General features: G+C 37.9%; 3 protein-coding genes across 12 annotated transcripts in view; 2 read left to right on the top strand and 1 right to left on the bottom strand.

Moving 5' to 3' along the window:
- The window catches only part of fxyd6l (FXYD domain containing ion transport regulator 6 like), a 26,790-nt gene extending 14,319 nt beyond the window's left edge, over positions 1–12,471 (top strand). Inside the window, exons 2-10 of one of the 10 annotated variants that reach the window (XM_016257105.1) lie at positions 776–832; positions 1,021–1,047; positions 2,878–2,901; positions 3,311–3,334; positions 4,348–4,422; positions 4,951–4,984; positions 5,411–5,442; positions 5,524–5,560; positions 12,453–12,471. In XM_016257105.1, coding sequence (XP_016112591.1) covers positions 776–832; positions 1,021–1,047; positions 2,878–2,901; positions 3,311–3,334; positions 4,348–4,422; positions 4,951–4,984; positions 5,411–5,442; positions 5,524–5,534 — 284 coding nt within the window. In that variant the 3' untranslated portion in view covers positions 5,535–5,560; positions 12,453–12,471. Of the gene's footprint in view, positions 1–775; positions 833–1,020; positions 1,048–2,877; positions 2,902–3,310; positions 3,335–3,542; positions 3,692–4,347; positions 4,423–4,950; positions 4,985–5,410; positions 5,443–5,523; positions 6,090–12,452 lie in introns of those variants that run through there. The other 9 variants (XM_016257104.1, XM_016257103.1, XM_016257109.1 and 6 more) reach the window with 9 other exon arrangements.
- LOC107570838 (FXYD domain-containing ion transport regulator 7-like) lies at positions 9,332–13,757 on the top strand. Its single transcript, XM_016257111.1, has 5 exons — positions 9,332–9,362; positions 9,463–9,537; positions 11,051–11,058; positions 12,459–12,491; positions 12,578–13,757. Exons 1-5 carry the CDS (start codon positions 9,332–9,334, stop codon positions 12,707–12,709), a joined length of 279 nt encoding a protein of 92 aa, XP_016112597.1. The 3' UTR covers positions 12,710–13,757.
- A 341-nt stretch (positions 13,758–14,098) lies between these two features.
- The window catches only part of LOC107570829 (NF-kappa-B inhibitor delta-like), a 13,023-nt gene continuing 7,987 nt past the window's right edge, over positions 14,099–19,134 (bottom strand). Inside the window, exons 5-12 of the mRNA XM_016257099.1 lie at positions 18,818–18,878; positions 18,586–18,691; positions 18,355–18,501; positions 18,235–18,286; positions 17,965–18,137; positions 16,858–16,974; positions 15,617–15,781; positions 14,099–15,434 (exon numbers count right to left, since the gene is read on the bottom strand). Of these exons, the coding sequence (XP_016112585.1) occupies positions 15,363–15,434; positions 15,617–15,781; positions 16,858–16,974; positions 17,965–18,137; positions 18,235–18,286; positions 18,355–18,501; positions 18,586–18,691; positions 18,818–18,878 (893 nt within the window). The 3' untranslated portion in view covers positions 14,099–15,362. The remainder of the gene's footprint in view (positions 15,435–15,616; positions 15,782–16,857; positions 16,975–17,964; positions 18,138–18,234; positions 18,287–18,354; positions 18,502–18,585; positions 18,692–18,817; positions 18,879–19,134) is intronic.

Raw genomic sequence — 19,134 nt, 5'->3', positions numbered from 1 at the left:
GGGGGGGGGGGGGGGGGTTCTATCCTCCTCCTTCTCAGTATTTATCTTGTGGAGAAACAGTGACACATCTGTGCAACAACTGTAATTTAATTTACTGTGGTCTTTCTGTACACAAATGAATTGTTTACTTTACTGTGGTCTTTCTATACACACACGAATTAGGTTTAATCTAAGATGGTATTTAGGGGCCACCTGAAGTCTCCAAGCGATCAGTTGCTGATTAGACCGTGTATTTTAGATGGGAGTTATGTGATGAGTTTGAGTTAAAACCGCTAAAACACTCACTTACATCTGTAAGCCACTTACCAAATATCATCTGAAATACCATACCCCACAGCCATGTCCCTTGGGCTCCTTATCCCACTGTTTTGAGGTGGTCCTCTAAAAATAGCCCTTTTGCCATTCTTAGCAACAGGAGAGAGTAACATGCTGGGGAACTGAAAGAGATCTTTTTGTGCAGACACCGTGTCAAATGCTCCATCTTGATTAAATCACCTTTATTTATTTTTTATTTATTTTAAGTTCTTATGTTGTTTAAACATAATGCAAAAGGGAGCACTTGATGTCCAACCAAAAAGTCACCCACAACTGTCAGGACTTGTTCTTCAATTCATAGTGGACGAGGTTTGTTAAATGGTCAAGTTAGTAATATGAGAGAAGTGAGACTTCATTAGTCAGGTTTATAAACCTTCCCTCAAGAACTGAAGCATGTGTGTGGAATTTGGCCGAGATTGAAGAAGACAGCCCAGTGTCTCACACTCACTTGTTTTTTCAGACACGATGGAACTTTGTGTAGCTGCAGTGCTTTTGTCCTACTTCGCTCCAGCTTTGGGTGAGTGCTGTTGTTTTAGTTTTTTTATTGGCACATTCTCTACTATACTCTTGAGAACTCTTTTTTTTTTTATATGAAGTTAATATAAAGTTCTTAATTTGTTCAAGAATGTAATTAGAACAAAAAAAAGTATTTGTCCTGCACAGACTCGTCTTTAGAGATTTAACAGTATATGTGTATGCATGCAGGGTCAGCTTTTGGCAGGGAAATGCCAGGTAAGTGTGTAGAGGCTTAGAGGGACTGCTATGTGAGTGATTCAAAAAAGCTGAATTTCAAGTTTTTCTATGCTTCTGTCTGACTTTGATTTGTATCAAGGCTTTTTCTGTTTGTTATTGTTTTATAAAACTTGGCTGCCATTGCACTTGACTGCTTTTCTGAAATACTGGAGCAGATGGTGTAGTTTTGGCTTTGCGTGTTTTTGGCAAATTTTCTCAAACCAGTTCCAACGTGTCTCATTTCTGCTTACGAATATACCTTTCCCTGAAGCGTTTTTCTGAACAGCTTGTGAAGTAACACTACTCTCACACCACAAGGCTTGAGACTTTCAAGTGTGCCAGTGCAGCTCATGCTGTACCTAAACCTTGGGTATACAGTTCTGCTAATCCATTTGGAGAACGTTTTGACAGGATGAGACTTGATTGACCTTAGAAATTTTAAGTATTGCTGCTGTAATGTTTTCTGTTGAGATTTGTCCACTTGTAAAAGTTTCAGTACTGTAAATCTAGCTGATCCATTGAATTTCTGGGAGAATTTCTGCATTCTCAGACTCTTTGTGTGCGTTTGTGTGTTTTTGCCAACACAAACATTTGAATGCACCATTTAAGCACTCCAACACTGTCGGACTGTGCAGTGTGCACTCAAGTGCACACTGCACTACAAATAATTTTTTGCACTACAATCACTATATCTGCACTGTTGTTTACTTCACTGGTTTGCACTCTATCTGCCATATGCCTTGTGCTTTATATATATATTTTTACATTTTACCTTATTTGTATATTTGTATTTTGTATTTAATCTGTATTTATGTTATCTGTATGCACCAAGGGTCTGAGAGTAACGCAATTTCAATTCTCTGTGTGTATGTGCTGTACATGTGGAAGAATTGACAATAAAGCAGACTTGAAAGTAAATACTGCACACATAAACGTACATGAGCAGCATTAAATAATGTTTTTGTACACAGGAATGTTAAAGTGTTTGCATCAATGCTTTGTCCATTGTTTTTGGATGAGATGGAAGGAGAGTGAGCGAGAGATCATTATGGATGAACAAAGTCTTACAGTCAGGCCATTCATAATGTTTAATGGGAGATTTGGAGCGATGCCTTCTACATTCTTGTTTACAAAGAGAAGCCCCTCTGAAAAGACTTTTTAAAAACACGTAGGTTTATTATTCCACTGATAAATTTGTGGCATAAAATGGTGTCACGTATTCTAAAGTAACATTTCTGCCAAATGTCTGTTTAATACTAATAAAAAGTATTTGAAAAGAACTTGTCAAAATATTAGAATTAATGTTCTAATTAATTTGTTCTTTGAGATGAATTCCTAAAATAACCTTCCCGTGTAATGTAAATCTCATATTGAGCTTTAAATTCACATTAAGTTGATCTGGCATAATGAAAAGAAGCTATTCATGTTGGCTGTCACAGTGTGAGCATTTCTTTTGTTTCGTTCATGCTTGTGCACATGGTTTTTGAAGATATTGCCATATTTTAGAATTTTTTTTTTAATGGCTGTATGTGTGTCTGTGTCCAAACACATTTACTGTTCAAATGTAGTGTGCAACCGTAGTGTGCTACCATAGTGTACATTTAACATTGTAGTGCACTGCAATTCTTTGGTGCCAGTTTTATATTAAGTAGTTTAAGAATCACTGCAAGTTCTATATTAATTTAATTTGACTGCACTTTACGATTCTTCTCCTCTGAAAGCACTTATACATAGAATCTAATATTGCTCTGTCTGTAATAGTTTGGCTGGCATAAACTTGACGTTTTTGCTGGGTTAGATTTAAATTGTAACGCTCTTTCTCTCCCTCAGCTTCCCAAATGGATGAAATTCATGGTAAGTGTCTTCTAGTCTAGAATCAGTTTTACATTAACTGAATGTCTTATTGGCTTATTAACAGTGTTTTTAGCCAGGCTAGACCAGGTTTAATGTATGTTTGAAACTATAAGCTTTTAGTTCACAGCAGGTGTGAAAAAATGTACAAATGTTTATGGAGTCACCAGTCAGAAAGCTTATCCTCGTACGGTACATTCCATACAGTATCAGTTTGTCCATAGTATTCTGTATTTGAGAAATGGCTTGCAGATATGAAGAGAATATTTGAGATTTTTTTTTATTTTTTTGTCACTAGAATGATGTCATTAACATCTTAAATTCTCTTAACATTTTACATTTTGATTGCTCCCAGACAACAGCTTTGCAGAGTTTTGACTCTAGACATTTTCATTTTTTTTTCTCTTACCAGAGTACGACAAGCCATTTCATTATGGTGAGTACAGATGGACTATAGCTGCTTAGGCAGTATACATACTTATATGGATTAAGGAAATTACTTGGTTGACTTCATAAAGCTGAAAGGGGGGGATGCTTGTATGCAAAACATAGTGATTACTCGGAGGCATTTGTGTTTCTCAATGTATTCTGAGTGTAGTCATTTTATTATAGGAGTTACAATTGCACTCTGATGTTTCCCATAGTGTGGCAAGCACTGTTGTTTTAAGAAGGGCTTTCAGGGCCAAAGTGCATCACCCTCCTCAGGAAACATCTGGGAAGTCAGAGAGATTTGCGTTTCCCCCACTGTTTTTCCAAAATAGATGGAAAATATTCACCCCAGGACTAAGCTTCGGTAAAACGCATAAGTTTGAATCTTATCTACCCCAGAATTTCCCAAATTTACTTTTTATTTGTATTTGTTTATTGTCCATTGGATTATTTATATATTTATATATATATAGTCACATTTACAATTAAAAGCACAATGAAGACCCCTACTTAGAAATCAAACTACTAAGTACACATGGGAGTTTAGTGGTTCCAGACTGTCTCGGCAAAGTCATTCTTCAGCTTAGTAGATTTGTTTGTGCATGTTGTGTTGACCTTAACACTCATAAGCAGGACCAACTGGAATCTGCAGAACTTTTCACATTTTCTGTGAATTTTAGGGGAAAATCTGTCATAATTTATTATATGGAAGTACAATAGTAGACACTTGGGAGTTTAAAACCTAACCAATAAGCCAAAATATTAGTAAACAAATGGGTGGGGTGTAGAACTTTGTGAATGAGTTCCAATTCTACAGATTCTGTGTGCACCTGATACAAAAGGGCTGCTTTGTTTGTGAATATGTAATTAGTGTATTGTTTTACCACAAATAAAATTTTAATTTTAAAATTTAAGCTTATGTGGAATGTTTCCCATTTGAATCTTGTGTCATTTAACTAATAAAATGAAAACATGCATCACTTCTGCATTTGTACATGTTCTTCTGAATCCTCTTTCCAGATTATGAATCTCTGAGGATCGGTGGTATGATCTTTGCTGTGATCCTCTTCTTGATGGGGATCTTCCTCATTGTCAGTGAGTGTCAAACTATCTGTGTACTGCTCTCAGAAAGAGAGCATCCTACCTAAGAGCTATCATACATTTGTATAGTACTTGCCATCAAATTTCTAGAATATTTTTGTAGATGTAACCTAAGAATGTATCCACACATGCAGATAAACAAATATCAGTTACTGAGGGTAGACTGGTTGCAGGCTAGCATGTCTTTCATAACCTCTAAGTTTAAACCTCTCTACGACACCCAACACCGCACCATGACTTATGGCGTTCCACCAGTACAGGGTAAAGCAGCCAGTCTAACCTTTGACACTCTGAACTCCCACCAATCCACATAAATTACTAATGAGAAACCCTGACAGTATACAGACCATTTGAGTATGATCACAACAGGGGTGTTGAAGGACAGTTGTTTGTTTTTTGTGTACCCATGTAATTTCTTCATGTGTGTCTCTAAAACACCATTTGCTTCTGAATGCATTTTTCTTGTATATTACAATAAAACCACCAATGGTTTTGATCATATTTCCGGCTTGTTTCTAATAGGTCGGAAATGCCGCTGCAAAGGGAACAAGTCAAAGTAAGTGTCGAAGAAAACAGTAATGCATTTTGTTCTATGAGAATATTCGGGCACATTTTCGCAGGAAAAATCCAGTCATTTCAATCCATGCGATCAGGAATTTTAAGTTATATAGAAAGATTTCACCATCCAGATTGCACAACCGGTTTAATTTGGTCATGCGGATTTGGCACATTGACCAACAGAAATCTGCTTGCTTTGACAATGACTTCTGTGTGATCTGTGCTTGATACAACGCTGTACTATTGACAACAGACAATTGACCCTTTTTGTCACAGATTTTTTTTATAATGTGACTGCATCTGTTCCAATGGTGCAACTAGACCAATAATTAGAGATCACAATATAATGTCTATTTTTCTGCTCTTCGGGAAATGACCACCTTTTCACTTTTGTCTCTCTTGTTGTCTTTTTCCTGCTTCATAGGCCAGTGGGTCTTGACCCAGAGGCAGCCAGAGGTGAGAATGTTCCGTTTTATTTTTATTCATGACACTTAAAAAGAAACTGACATTTATGGTGTTTTTTTATTTTTATTGCAGGTGCAAAATAAAGCAAGCCTAGAGAACAGAGAAAAAGGTGACACTGCCTCTCCTTTTGGATTCGTCGTGATGTTCTATAGCCTAAATGTTTAAGACTGTATCTCTGCTGTTTTTGGTTCCTTTTTGACAGAAAGCATGGCTTCTTAAGGAGAAATCTTAATCAGAACTTTGACCATTTGGAAGAATAAAGTCACTTGGCGATTTAGTTCTTCTAGTGTTCACAATTTTTAAATTTGTATGTCTTTTTAAATACACAAGACTATGAGTGTTCCTTTTTAAAATGTGAGGTTTTGAAAACATTGTTTAAATAAAACCATTGATTCTCAGCTAGAACTACTTTGCCATAATGTTTATCTTAAACAGCTGATACCTTTGAGATTTTCCTACTATTTGTCATGTACCTTTCAGTCTCACAATGAAGTTTATGAAATACTAGTGTAGTATGTGTTAAGTGCTCAGTAGCTAAAAGAAAAAAGCAAGCATTTTATATATTTTGTAAATTGTCCATACTGTTTTGTCTTGTTGCACAAGTAACAAATTTAACTATACACTGTAGTTTAAAAATAAAGTGATTTTCATTTTATATCCGTTAAGTGTTTTGAGAAAAAGTAACTGTTATGTAATGTGTGCTTGGCACCTGCCTGGTTTATCTCTCGTATTCGTTCTGTGTTATAAATAGTTGAGCCTGTTATTAGTAGTAATAGTAGCCTACAAGCAGTTTGCTATTGCTGCTGCGTCACTGATGTTGCCATAGTATCTAGCTTCCGCAAACAAAAACAAACAAAAAGAAAAACATTCTCTGTGCATGTAGAATATCATGGAATATGATCAATGACCAATCTGGAATACTTAATTCTGATTGGTCAGTGTGCGGTCGGATTTGTAGAACTAACATTGCTCATAACATGCCCCTATGTGTCTTGGCACTTTCGTGGTCATCACAATTTGGAGTAGAACATTGGGCACCAATGTCTTGTGCGCGCGTCTTGCGATTCAAAGCGATATTACGACAAACGCTAAGACAAATGGTATCGAAGGGCTTCAAAACTGAGGAAAGAACACGAAAACGCACGTCTGAAGAACAAGCAACCGAAGAGATGTATTAGAAAACGGTGAAAAATAAAGGCTTGTGGACTGTCTGCTGTAGATAAATAAGGTAGATAGGCTACTAGTTCACAGGAAAAAAAACTGAGTGCAGATATTGAATTGTAACGAAGGAGGCGTGGTGACAATGGAGTTGAGGATCCAAATGCAGGCTTTATTCATAAACGTGGTCAGACAGGCAGGGTCCAGTACCAGCAAACAATAATATCCCAGGCAAAGACAGAGTAATCCCTAAACAGGCAATGGTCAGGGCAGGCAGCAAAACAATCATAAAAACCAGATAAACAGTCCAAGATCCAAAATACACTAAGGCAAGGCAAGGCAAGGCAAGGCAAAGAAACACGGGCAGGATAACAGAAACTAGGAATCATTACAGGCTAAACAATCACCAGCGAAGTGTTCGAGTGTGTGTGCATCTTTTAAAGGCCTTCTAATGTGAGACAGCTGTGAACTGATGATGAGATCTAATGAGTGACAGGTGATGCAATAGCTGATGAGTCCGGCAAAGGATTATGGGGAATGTAGTCCAGGGTGAATGGCAAAAGTCAGGGATGGAGTGCCCACTGGTGGAGCTCAAGGGCACTCCAGTTGGTGATCGTGACATGAATAAGATAATGTTGTAGCCTAATCCTTGCAATGTTCTTTGGCCGATTAATTTCCGATTTCTGCGTTAGGGGAATATATATATATATATACATATATAATCGCTTAGCCTATTTAAGTAGATATAGTGGATGTAAACGGACAGGTAAATGCTAGGTATGCACCGAAATTTCGGCCGCCGAAAATGCGCCACATTTTCTGCGCGGTGTGACGCTCAGCTCAATATTCCGCTAAATGAATGTGCGTTCCGCTCACGTACCGCTCATGCTCACCGGAAAAGCAAAGTCCGCGCAAATGAGCGCCTACAGGAAATGTATGTTCCTGTTTGCAATAACGCTACTGTGCTGTATGTGGTGCAAAGTAAAATGACGCTACCCTCTCGTTCACTGATCTGCTCCCCGCTATGCTCTGCTCACCTGCTCTGATAGCCTAATAGACCCCAATCCTGTTGCTGCATGTGTGGGGTTCTCTGTCGCATGTATTTATTGGGGGGATGTGTTTGGCTCTGGATCCCCACCGCATTGGCCAAGATGAATTTTATCTACCTAACGCCATGTCTGGGAGCTTCCCCTACCGAATCCGGGAACACTGACAGACCTGTGCCGCCAGGGGGCGTAAGTAAGTAACTTCCGAAGTGAGGCATCGATGCAGTGCTCCACAGCGGGCTCTCTTCATTCAGGGTGCTGAATGACAGCCTACAGGTACAGCAAGATTAAGGAAACCCTGTCTCGTTAAAACACTGCAATAATGGCAGCTTCAACAGGTTTGTCTATTTATTGCTTTTACCTATTTGCTTTTAAAGATAAACTGCATGGTTGTGTCATAAGGAATAATTAAACACATTTTAAGATGTGTATTCTACTGTTGAATGACTTTAGACTTGACACTTTTGGTGTTTTTGTCGTGAGTATAACAAAAGAACATTCAATAAAATAGTCTGTTATACTACTATGTAATATGACAGGAATTACTAATATTGTTGCATATATTTAGCTTAGTTGTCCTATGCATATTCAGTAATTCCAGTCTAATTGAACCTATTTCCTAAATTTGTTTGGATATTGCAAATGCTTTAATACGTTTAAAACTTTGTCATTACTCGGGCAATACATATTTGAGGCCGTCGCTATGGACAGATTGTTTAAATAGATAGCCTAGTTCACCCAAAAATGAAAGTGATCAAACTGGCGTTGTTTCAAATCCGTATGACATTGTTTAAACACAAAATTAAATGTTAGGAAGAGTGACTGTCTCGTTTACTTACAGCCTCGTTTTTTTCTATACAATGGGAGTGACTGTCATTCTGCCTAGAATCTCATTTTGTGTTCCTCAGAAGAAACACATAGGCTAGTCAAAAAGCTTTGAAACGACATGAGGGCAATAAACGACGTCAGAATTTCCATTTTAGAGTGAACTATCACTTTAAGAGTGAGAGGAGTGCTGAAAATCGCTAAGCAAGCCGTTAAAACCTTAAAGTTCAGACACAACCGCATCATTGCGCAATAGAGCCTGTTCTTAAGGGACTGATCACAAAGTTGTTGCATATTTTCTAAAATTTTTATTTTTTTCACATAGGTAGGCTGCTAAAAGCTCAATATTGGCAGTTTAGACAGCTTTATTGATTATTACTAGAGGAAATCCACTCGCCACTTGCTAGTGGAGACTGCAGTTCTCGGAGCGCTTGCCTCCCACCGGCTTTCCGCTGAGCCCGCAGCCTCTTAATGCAGCTAATCAATAACCCGAAGCTGAAAACACTTGAGTTTGCAAGATGCCTTCTGCCTAATAGGACACGCTCAACAGCTAATTGAGATCACTATTTATGTGATTAGTATTTCAAAGGATTGCAGTATGAATGCATTTCAGCTAATAAGCTCGTTATTTGAGAGCTCATTAGACTCTCACTGTCCAGTGCAGGCTAATAGCTCCATATTTATAGATTTAATAAACCAGCATCTGTCCATGGTGCTGAACTCTGTCCCCTTCATTGTCTTCCTTGATCATACCATGTCTTCACGGTGAATCACATTCCTAAGATCCATATTAAGTCTATTATAGGGGTTCCTTGTGTTTCATGTATTTCAATGTATTTACAGAGTCATACATGTATATGGACCAGAGTGCTTTTCATTACGGTAAGCAGGTGAATATCGCATGGAAATATATAGAGAGAGAGAGCCAATAAAAAACAAAATAAAAAAAAGGTATTTCACCGTTCTTGATTTCTGAGCTCAGATTACGAGACATTGCGAACCACGGGTTTCATCCTTGCTGTGGTTATGTTCGTAACCGGGATTCTTATTGCTCTGAGTAAGTCACTTAATCATAGACATTTTAGTGCTAAATGAGTGTAAAAAATTTTAAATGGCTGGGATGTTAGAAAATGGTGTCATCAAGAGTGACATTTACCGGGCATTGCAGTCAGTCCAATTTTACTTCAGTCAGTGCAGGGAATACATCCAGTTCTCTCAATCCACAAAACCATTTGTTTAAGTACTTCTGCAATGTGAAAAATGTTGTTTAATTAAAAAAATTAAATGAGATTGAATGCATTTCTTACAAACTGGCTAAACTCATAATTGAATTGACCACAATCTAGGTCCCTCTCAATTATATATTTCACCATCTCTAAATGTTTTTTGACCTGATAGGTAAAAAGTTAAAATGCTCGAAATCCAAGTAAGAGCTTTTCACACAAGTGATGTTTTATTAACAAGTTTCGGGAGGAGCGCGCACAGATAATTAACACGGCCAGTTCATCATCAGTAATTACACCATCTATCCAATCAGCTCAAGAGAGAACCTCTATAAATAATCAAAGCAGCCTTACCTCCATTATCTCCCGTCCTTAGCATCCCTCCACCACCCCGACTCCTCACCTTCAGCCCGTTCCTACCCCAGCACGGGGAGGAACACTCGGGGGGAGCATTCTGGGTCCGGGCTTAATCCCGAGCTCGGACCCCTCTCCCCGGCCAGGGGGAGTACCCCGGGCTCGAGAGTAATTACCGAGCTCGGAGCCCTCTCCCCGGACAGCACGCCAAATACTTTACTCGGTTCATTATAAGTAAGTGTGAACTCGTGAAATGTGCAGCTTTGACTGTGCATGTGGATTAAAGGGGTCATATGATGCAATTTTAATTTTTCCTTTCTCTTTGGAGTGTTACAAGCTCTTGGTGCATAAAGAAGATCTGTAAAGTTGCAAAGACTAAAGTCTTAAATCCAAAGAGATATTCTTTATAAAAGTTAAGAGTCAACCACGCCTACCTAAAACGTCTCGTTCTAACACGCCCCCACATGTCTACGTCACGATGTGGGAAGATTTGCATAACGCCGCCCAAATGTTTACGCAAAGAAAGAAGGCGTAACTTTGATTCTCGCGGTTCTTTTGTGTTTGTGTCGCAAGTTCAGTGACGCAGGTAGTGACGATTCTCTCTGGCCAATCTGTGATCAGCAGAGTTTACACGTCACGTTCTGGTAACGGTACGGTTCACTTGGAACCCCAACCGAGGTGGTACTAAAAAAAGTACCAGGTACTGTACCCAGTGGAAAACCCCCAAAAAGTGAACCGTACCGAGCCGTACCGTGCCGTACCATGCAGTGGAAAAGCGTCATTTGTTTAGCCTTCCAAAAGAGGACACAACTAGAAATCAGTGGTAAAGTTGTATCTACAACACTGTTCCAGAACTGTTCAACCCAAATATTCAGATGTGTGCAGTGCATTTTACGGAGGACGAGGACTGTTTCCTCGAAGAGTAGCCTACAATGCCGGTGTCAGTTTCTATAAAGTAGGGCAGCAACGCGAGTTTTGAGCAGTGTAGAGTAGCGCTTGTTGTTTGTCGTTTCTCCGATCACAAATGCAGACATGGTTTTATGTTTACGCAGCGTGATACGCAACGCAAAGGGTAAAAAGACAGTACAAGTCATTATAATCAGTAATTATGTCCCCACTGGATGCAACAAATGCATCGTTTGTAATGGGTTTTATTGGTTTTGTCTCGTCGCGCTGGGACACGGCATCACAGTATGGTAAGGGGCTTAACATTTCCGTCACACGCTTGGGGTATTCGGCCATTCACAACGCACTGGATAGCTGGCAAAGCAGAGCACACCTCGTTTTTCAGAATGATGAACTTTGTAAAAATCGACGCGTTTCAGAAAGGCTGGGCATAGAGGAGCAACAATAATGTACAGTACATGGAAAATAATGTGTTTTTTTAACCTTAAACCGCATAAACACATTGCATTACACCAAATACACAACATAATGTTCTTTTTAGCAATAAGGCATCATATAGACTGAGGCTACCTCTACACTAATCCAGCTACATTAGAAAACGCATATTTTTCTCTACCTTTTGGATTTTGGCCTTTCCGATCACACCAAGATGGCGTTTTTGTCCTGCGAAAACAAAGCTCCTTGAAGAGATGCTCTTCCAAGTGGATACATTTAAAAAATGTTACAGTGTGGATTGGGAAAGTGGAGTTAATTTAAATTCATATTTAGTCATGTGACACATATTGCTCTGGTAGATACGGTGATTGAGTGCGACCTGGACGCACCAATAAGAGGGGAGATATTTTGCTAATAAAATGATTGTGCCAGAAGAAGAGCATGAGAACTTTAAGTAAGAAGAACTTTATGAAGTTTAAGTCTGGTCTCTTTGCATCATCTTAATGAGCTTTTATTATGTATTACGCATACGCAGTATGATGATTTAGCATTTTTCCTACATTTCAGTGTGAACGAGAAACTTTTGGAAAGCGTGTGGATGTAGAGCGTTTCAAAATGAAAATGCTGTTTTCAAATGTATCCGGATTAATGTAGACGTAGTCTGATAAAATGCTCAGCATGTCATCCTGAGATGATCTAAATCGTTTGATAATGTTGACGTAAGGTCCTTGCATAACATCAAGCAACACCACTTACATTTGACTAATGTGGACACGCATGCATGCTTAATATTTCAGAGTGCTTAGACCAGGGGTGGCAAACTCAGTTCCTGGGGGGCCACAGCCCTGCAGATTTAATTCCGACTCTAATTAAACACACCTGAACCAGTTAATCAAGGTTTTCATGATTACAACTGAAGGTAGGTGTGTTGGAGCAAATTGGAGCCAAACTCTACAGGACTTTGGCTCTCCACAAGCTGAGTTTGACACCCCTGGTCTAGACAGACCAGCCTGGCTTAGTAGGATAATTATCTGTTTTTGTTTTTTTCCTACAGATCTAGCAGTGGAAGGCCCTCAGCCACCGAAGACAGAAGGTACACTAACACAAACATTAATTACACAAAAAAATACAGTTATATTTTTATTGAACGCTTGATAAATTTGACCTTTTTTATTTTAGTTCCACCTCAGACAGTGTAAAGCAGATGGTGCGACTGGGCGGCCCATTTCAGCGAGAGGAAATGCTCAGAAGCACAAAGTTACTTATAGGAATGTGGAGGAGAGTCGAACCTGCTGGACCTTTTTTTTGTAACCTCAGCCTAAATGCTAATCTATTGCTGTATTTTTAGGTCTCTCAGTAGCACATGTGCTACACTATATCACTTTTGTGTTCATAGACACCATTAATGATGCACCTCTTATTTTACTCATGCATGAATAATTTGCTTTAAATGTTGTTGTTATTATAGGAGGCTTAGATCTAAAAGGGCATTCATGGAAATATTTATGGAAGCAAACAGGAATAATGATTAGGAAACTAGCTGACTGAATGAATTACACTGGAGAGCTCATGTTTCATGTAATAGATTTCATTCATTTAGACAGATGATGATGTTGATATTTTCACTCATTTATATTTTAATGAAGAGAACATTGTTTGAATAAATATAGAGTAAATAGCTCTCCAGCATGGAAATATACTCAGTCCAGTGTGTCTCCCTGTAACTTGTGCATGCCAGGTTTCAACAAAATGTAAGACAATTTTCTAGTTCTTTTCTCTTGTAGTATATATTTCTTTATTTTAGAATTGTAGGTTATTTGAAATACTATTGAATGTGTTTCACAATTATTTGCGTATCATATTTCAGTGGAAGTTTAACTTATTTCCATTAACAATTTTGACAAACCATAAGATAAACTTAAACGCATAGCCTATTTCAAATCTTCTGTTTACAAATTGTAAAGTCATTTCTTGGATCTGTGAAGTCAGACGTCATTGCAACAGCACATTATTGAGGGCTTAGAAACCAGGAAAGCCTTGCCTTAAAGAACTAATGGTGCAATCAAACAGTGTTACAAACTAACTAGTGGTTACTAAGCCAACTTAACATCTTAATTTAAGTCAAGCGTTTTGAGTGGCTGGTGCAACCCTTCCTTGGAGTTACACATGATCTTATATCCATTGTAACAGCGTGAATATTTGAATACTGTATTCCAGTAAACAAAGTACTTTCGAAAGTAATACTTTAGTGCCCAGCTAAGTGTTACTAAAAGGCAAATGACTTAATTGCAACTGAATGTATTTATGCCTTGTATGAATAAATAAGAAACCATCCATATAACTTTTAGAGAATAATGAACCACTGCACATCGACTATATGTACAAGTCATCATTATACTGAAGAAGTTTTTTTTATTATTATTATTTTTTCTCCAAAGTGAAGTAGTTCAGTATGACTAAACATTCACAGCAGTCATAATAACGAGCTGAAAAGGGTTACTATATGAAAAGGCATTTTTATTATTCATCCAAATATTAGTCATGTAAAGACATTTGGCTCAATAAAAGATTCTGAGTTACAGAGGTTTATTCGTATTTAATTTGGCTTGGTCAGTTGACATAATGCAAAACACACAAACACATTAATAAAACATTAATGATTTGCAGAAATACATGAATAATTATATAAATGTTGCTTATTAAAGATGACACATCATGAACAATATTTAAAAAAAAACATTGTAAATACAATCAAGCAAATTTTAATGCTACTTCATATACTCACAGAATTTGGTTTAGTCAGATGGTTTCATTGAGTGTTTGTGATATATACTAAAACAATGAGCAAAGTTTCATAAATGAATTCTACAGAAAGCAGTTTGCGCTTTGTTTTCAAATTAATTCTCATAAATCCACAGACCTCTCTTTGTTTTACTAGAAAGTGACATGAGCGTGTGTTTTCCCTCATTTGAATTTCCAGAGGGACTCTGTACTTCAACCAGGTGAATCATGCATATCATTGACTCAAGAACAACAACAACAACATCCTCCAACATTTGAAATCTTGATACAAGATGGACACTATCCCCACATAGAAAAATCTTTCCTTTCATACTATTCCACTGAAATGACATTGTTAAATCATATTAATAATTCTGACATCTTGATTCTGGCAGGTCTCGATGACAAAACTACCTTCTCACCTCAGAACCCCCTGACATTTGATTTCACCCCCTCATATATGACTCACCAAAATAACACATTCACATACATGATGTCTGGATGACACATCTCCTGTAAGGACAGCTATGATATCAAGTGTGCTGCTGAGAAAAGTGCATTACATAGAGAACTGATGTCATTCATATAAAACAATGAAATAAATAACCGATCTTTCCCCCTGAGTGAAAGTAACATGAACATGAGCACAGAGAAAAATATGCAACATCTACCAACCAGAAGCTATATAAATACATATCAAAACAATTAAAGAATACCCCACTGATACAGTGAATTAAAAAAAAATCAGCTCAGCTGCTCTTGTAAGCAAACCAATATGGTTTATAATTGAAGGTGGAAACTCGACTGGTACTGACAGTCCTCATGACAATTTCATTGAAATCACTATTCATGAACACACTAAAATTTGTTTTCATCTTTAAATAAACTGGGAAGCAGCTTTATGGTACAGAACCAATGAATGATCTTTAAAAAAATATACTGTCATACTAAAAATGATGCAATGTGTGAAAATCCTCATAAAAGGATACTGATGATAAACCCATTTTTCTCCAGAGATGAACGTTTTTAACAGCTCTTTGAATAGTTTTTGTCCACATCTTGATGGTGAACAGTTAACAAAATGATCAAGATTAATGTTTCAAGCGCATACTGTTATTTGATCCAGATGACTGCATCTCTATTGGAGAAAGTGGGATACGCTGGGACTAAAAATCAGTCCTAGTCACTCTTGGTCCTGTAAGGATGTAAAACGCCGCCTAGAGGAGGCACTTTTCTTCTTCAAGATGAGCTTGAGCTGAGGGAGAGAGAGTGAGCGAGGGAAAATGGTGGGTCAGCTACTGTGTAATCTGTTCCTTTCTTTCCATGCTGTTAAAAAGATGGTAGAAACTGTACAAGAGAATGTTTTCGTATGGTGCTTTACACACAAGTCCTTCACACATCAGGCAGACTGGTTGTTAATAAAGAAAAGCCTCTCACTTTCTCTCCTGTGTCTCCGCTTTGCAGCAAATGAGCGGGCTGGTCGTTCTCCAGGTTGCGGATGCTGGGATCAGCACCACGACTCAGCAGCAGCCGGATCAGTTCCTCCTGAAAGGGGCTTCCATGCAGCCCTGCGGCCATGTGCAGGGCAGTGTGTCCGTGAGCCTGAGAGGAGACAGACATTTGTCGAAAATCATGTCCACACTGTTGTCTGTTTTTAAGTAATATGTCCTAGAGTTCATTAGAGGATGGGATAAATTTAGTGATGATTACATCACATTATACAGCGGTTAGTTACAGTCCGCTCGTCCATGTGTCTTGTCTGTGTTTGCGTGTTTCAGACAGGCTGTTAGTCTGTATATTAGCCGTGCCTATTTTTCAGTGACTCTTTCTGCAGGTTACACAGTAGGTGATGCCAAGTGACTTAATGAATGACTTCGTTCAAACACAAAGATTCTTTTTTCACAAAGAATGAAACAAGTGACTATCTTTATGATTGAGTCAATTAATCGTTCCATCAACTGAATTCAAAAACACAAATTCATTGAAAATTAATTCATTATTTATGAGTACGTCACTGGGTTGTTCACTCCGAAAACTCTGATTCATTCAGGAACGAAATAAGGGAGTCACTGAACTGTTCACTCAACCAATATGTTCAAAAACACTGATACATTCTGAAACGTAACAGATGACTGTATTGATGAGTAAATCATCGGGCTGTTCACTCAACCAATTCTTAAAAACACTCTGATTCATTCTGGAATTAAACAAGTGCTTGTCTTTATAAGTGAATCATTCATTGAATCATTCACTCAACCGATTGGTTCAAAAACACTGGTTGATAATCAAAACAGATTTATGAGTGAATAAAAACTCAGGTTTATTCAGGAATGAAAACAGGTGACTGTCCTTGTAAGTGAGTCATGCTGGGAGCCATTGATTCATTCAATTAACAGATTTGTTTATTCACCGAGTAATAAAATGTTGTTAGTGCGTGATGATTGACTGGAGACATGCAGCAGTTAAATTAGCTTTGTCTTCATTTGAAACTTTACTATTGTATCTAAAATGTAAAGTCACTCAACAATAACTTCTTGTTCACACCCACAATAGTGCTGTTGGTCAAAATTTCACCACAGCTATAATTACCTGTGGCACGAGGCAAGTGTGATATTACTTGAGTATGATTTTGTATTTATATGAAAGTCAATATAATGTCGTCATCATGTGTCTCTCACTTTCATGTTGATGAACGCCTGCATATTGGAGAGTTGGAGGCTGAGGAGGAAGCGCACAAGTTGGATATTCCCCTCCTTCACTGCCAGGTGAAGAACTGTCTTGTTGCTTTTGATTTCCTGAAAAAGACAGAGGTATATTAGCCAACAAAGTGAAACTGAAGCAACATCAAAGTTAGTGTGGCATGAATGAGGTTTCCTCCTTGTGCGGCAGTCTCAAAACGAAACCGCTCTGTATGGAACAAAGACAAAATCAGTTGTTTATCTGTCTGTCTGAAAGGAACATTTGGGAAATATATCTTTTCCTATTCGACGGAAATGTCTAACATAATTTGGAAATGTCAGTATCTGTGATTTGTGTGCTACTTGGGGTCAGTAAGATATTAAATAAATGAATACTTAGACTTGGCAATAATGCATTCAAATTGATCAACAGTGAAAATAAATTGACAATAATATTTATAACCTTACAAAAGATTTCTATTTCAAATCAATCCTGTTCTTTTGAACTTTCTGTTCTTTAAATAATCTTGGGGGAAAAAAAGATAGCTGTTTCCACAAAAATATTAAGCAGTACAATTGTTTTCAATATTGATAATCATTCATGTTTCTCAAAATCAGCATATTAGAATGATTTCTGAAAGCTTGTGTGACACTGAAGACTGGAGTAATGACTGCTGAAAATTCAGCTTTGCTATCATAGAAATAAATTACATTTTAATATAAAATTTTGTATTAAAATAGAAAACAGCTTGTTTTAAATTGTAATAAAATTTCACAATATCACTGTTTTTACTGTATGTTTGATCAAATAACGCAACCTTGGTGAGCATAGGAGATAAAATCATTGCAAACCCTAAACTTTACATCTCTATACATCAATAATTATTATTTTATTGGCTTCTTTAAAATGGCACTTTACTCATGTTATTATGGGCCAGGCTTAATGCAACACTCAGTTTCATAATAAAAATTATTTAGTGGCGGTCCCTGCACCATCTGTCTATCCACCAAAGGGTCCTTTAGCATTAATTAACACATTACCTTATTATCATTTGGATTAAACTGTACTGAAAATATAAAATATTAAAAAGCCATAAAACGGAGTACCTGGCTGAGAACTGAAGCTCCAGCATTTATAAGAAGCCGCAAACACATCAGTTTATCTTCTGCTTGAGTCTGTAGACTGCCATCAGCCAACCATGTTGAGGATGAGGAGGAGGCATTTATGGCCTTCATCGTGGCACAGTGAGAGATCACTGCACAGTGCAGAGGAGTCAGGCCTAAAAAAACAGGCAGAAGCAAGGTGGGCTGTAAATTATTGTCTCCTCAGATGCCACTGTCCCTGATGTTTATGGAACAATATGTAAAGGTTTATACCTTCAAAATTACGAGCTTCCAGGTCCACTCGCAGTCCAGCAAAGAGTATAACCTAGAACACAGAAGTTTAGAAGCATGCTTTTTTGATTTTGAATGGTTTGTATATGGGTGGTCTCTCACCTGCATGACACGAGGGAAACCATAGGTGGCAGCCAGATGAAGTGCAGTTTGACCGTTGACGTCACAGATGCTGATGTCCGCACCTAGAGAGAGTAGATCCTGGACTATATCTGGCTGACTGGCAGTTACAGCCACCAGCAAAGCAGTCTGGGTTTCAAGAGAACAGAAAGTCAGTGAGTGCGATCATAAAAATCTCCCTGGTACATCTTGAATTATTGTTGTGATATTCACCTTGCCCTTATGTTCTTTAGAGTCCAACTTCCCCAGTTCGCGAAGTTTCTCCGCAGCAGCAAAAGCATATTCCCTCAGGCCTTTCGCAGTATAGATGTGTAGAATGCTAACAGAGAGTAAGAACAGAGTTTCAGTTTTCATTTACAGTGCAGAGCTGTCTAATAGCCTCTGTTTAGTCACATTTCCATAGGATTTACGCTCACACTGTGGTTTCATTAGTTTAGAAACACACAAGACCTTGAGGACCCCTCTGGTAAAACACCTAATGATGTGGTAATCTGCGGATCCATTAACTGAGTGATTTACAGTACATAAATACAGTTAGAAGAACACAGATTTTAATGTAATGCATCTAAAACTGTACACATAAATTATAAAAAAAAAAAAACTAGAAAGAATAATTATGGAACTTTTAGAAATTATTAATTCAGAACAATTATTAAAACATGGAATACACTACATGATTTTTGCACCAATTTTCCACCGATTTACAGTCTGGAGAAATTGACGCTAGTTGGCGAAAGTCAGAGCCAGTCTGCAGATTTGAGT

The sequence above is a fragment of the Sinocyclocheilus grahami genome, unplaced genomic scaffold (assembly GCF_001515645.1).
Source record: "Sinocyclocheilus grahami isolate Dianchi unplaced genomic scaffold, SAMN03320097.WGS_v1.1 scaffold1511.1, whole genome shotgun sequence".
NCBI classification, from domain to species: domain Eukaryota; kingdom Metazoa; phylum Chordata; class Actinopteri; order Cypriniformes; family Cyprinidae; genus Sinocyclocheilus; species Sinocyclocheilus grahami.
Note: the sequence above shows the minus strand (reverse complement) of the source record. Positions and strands in the feature narration are given on the sequence as shown.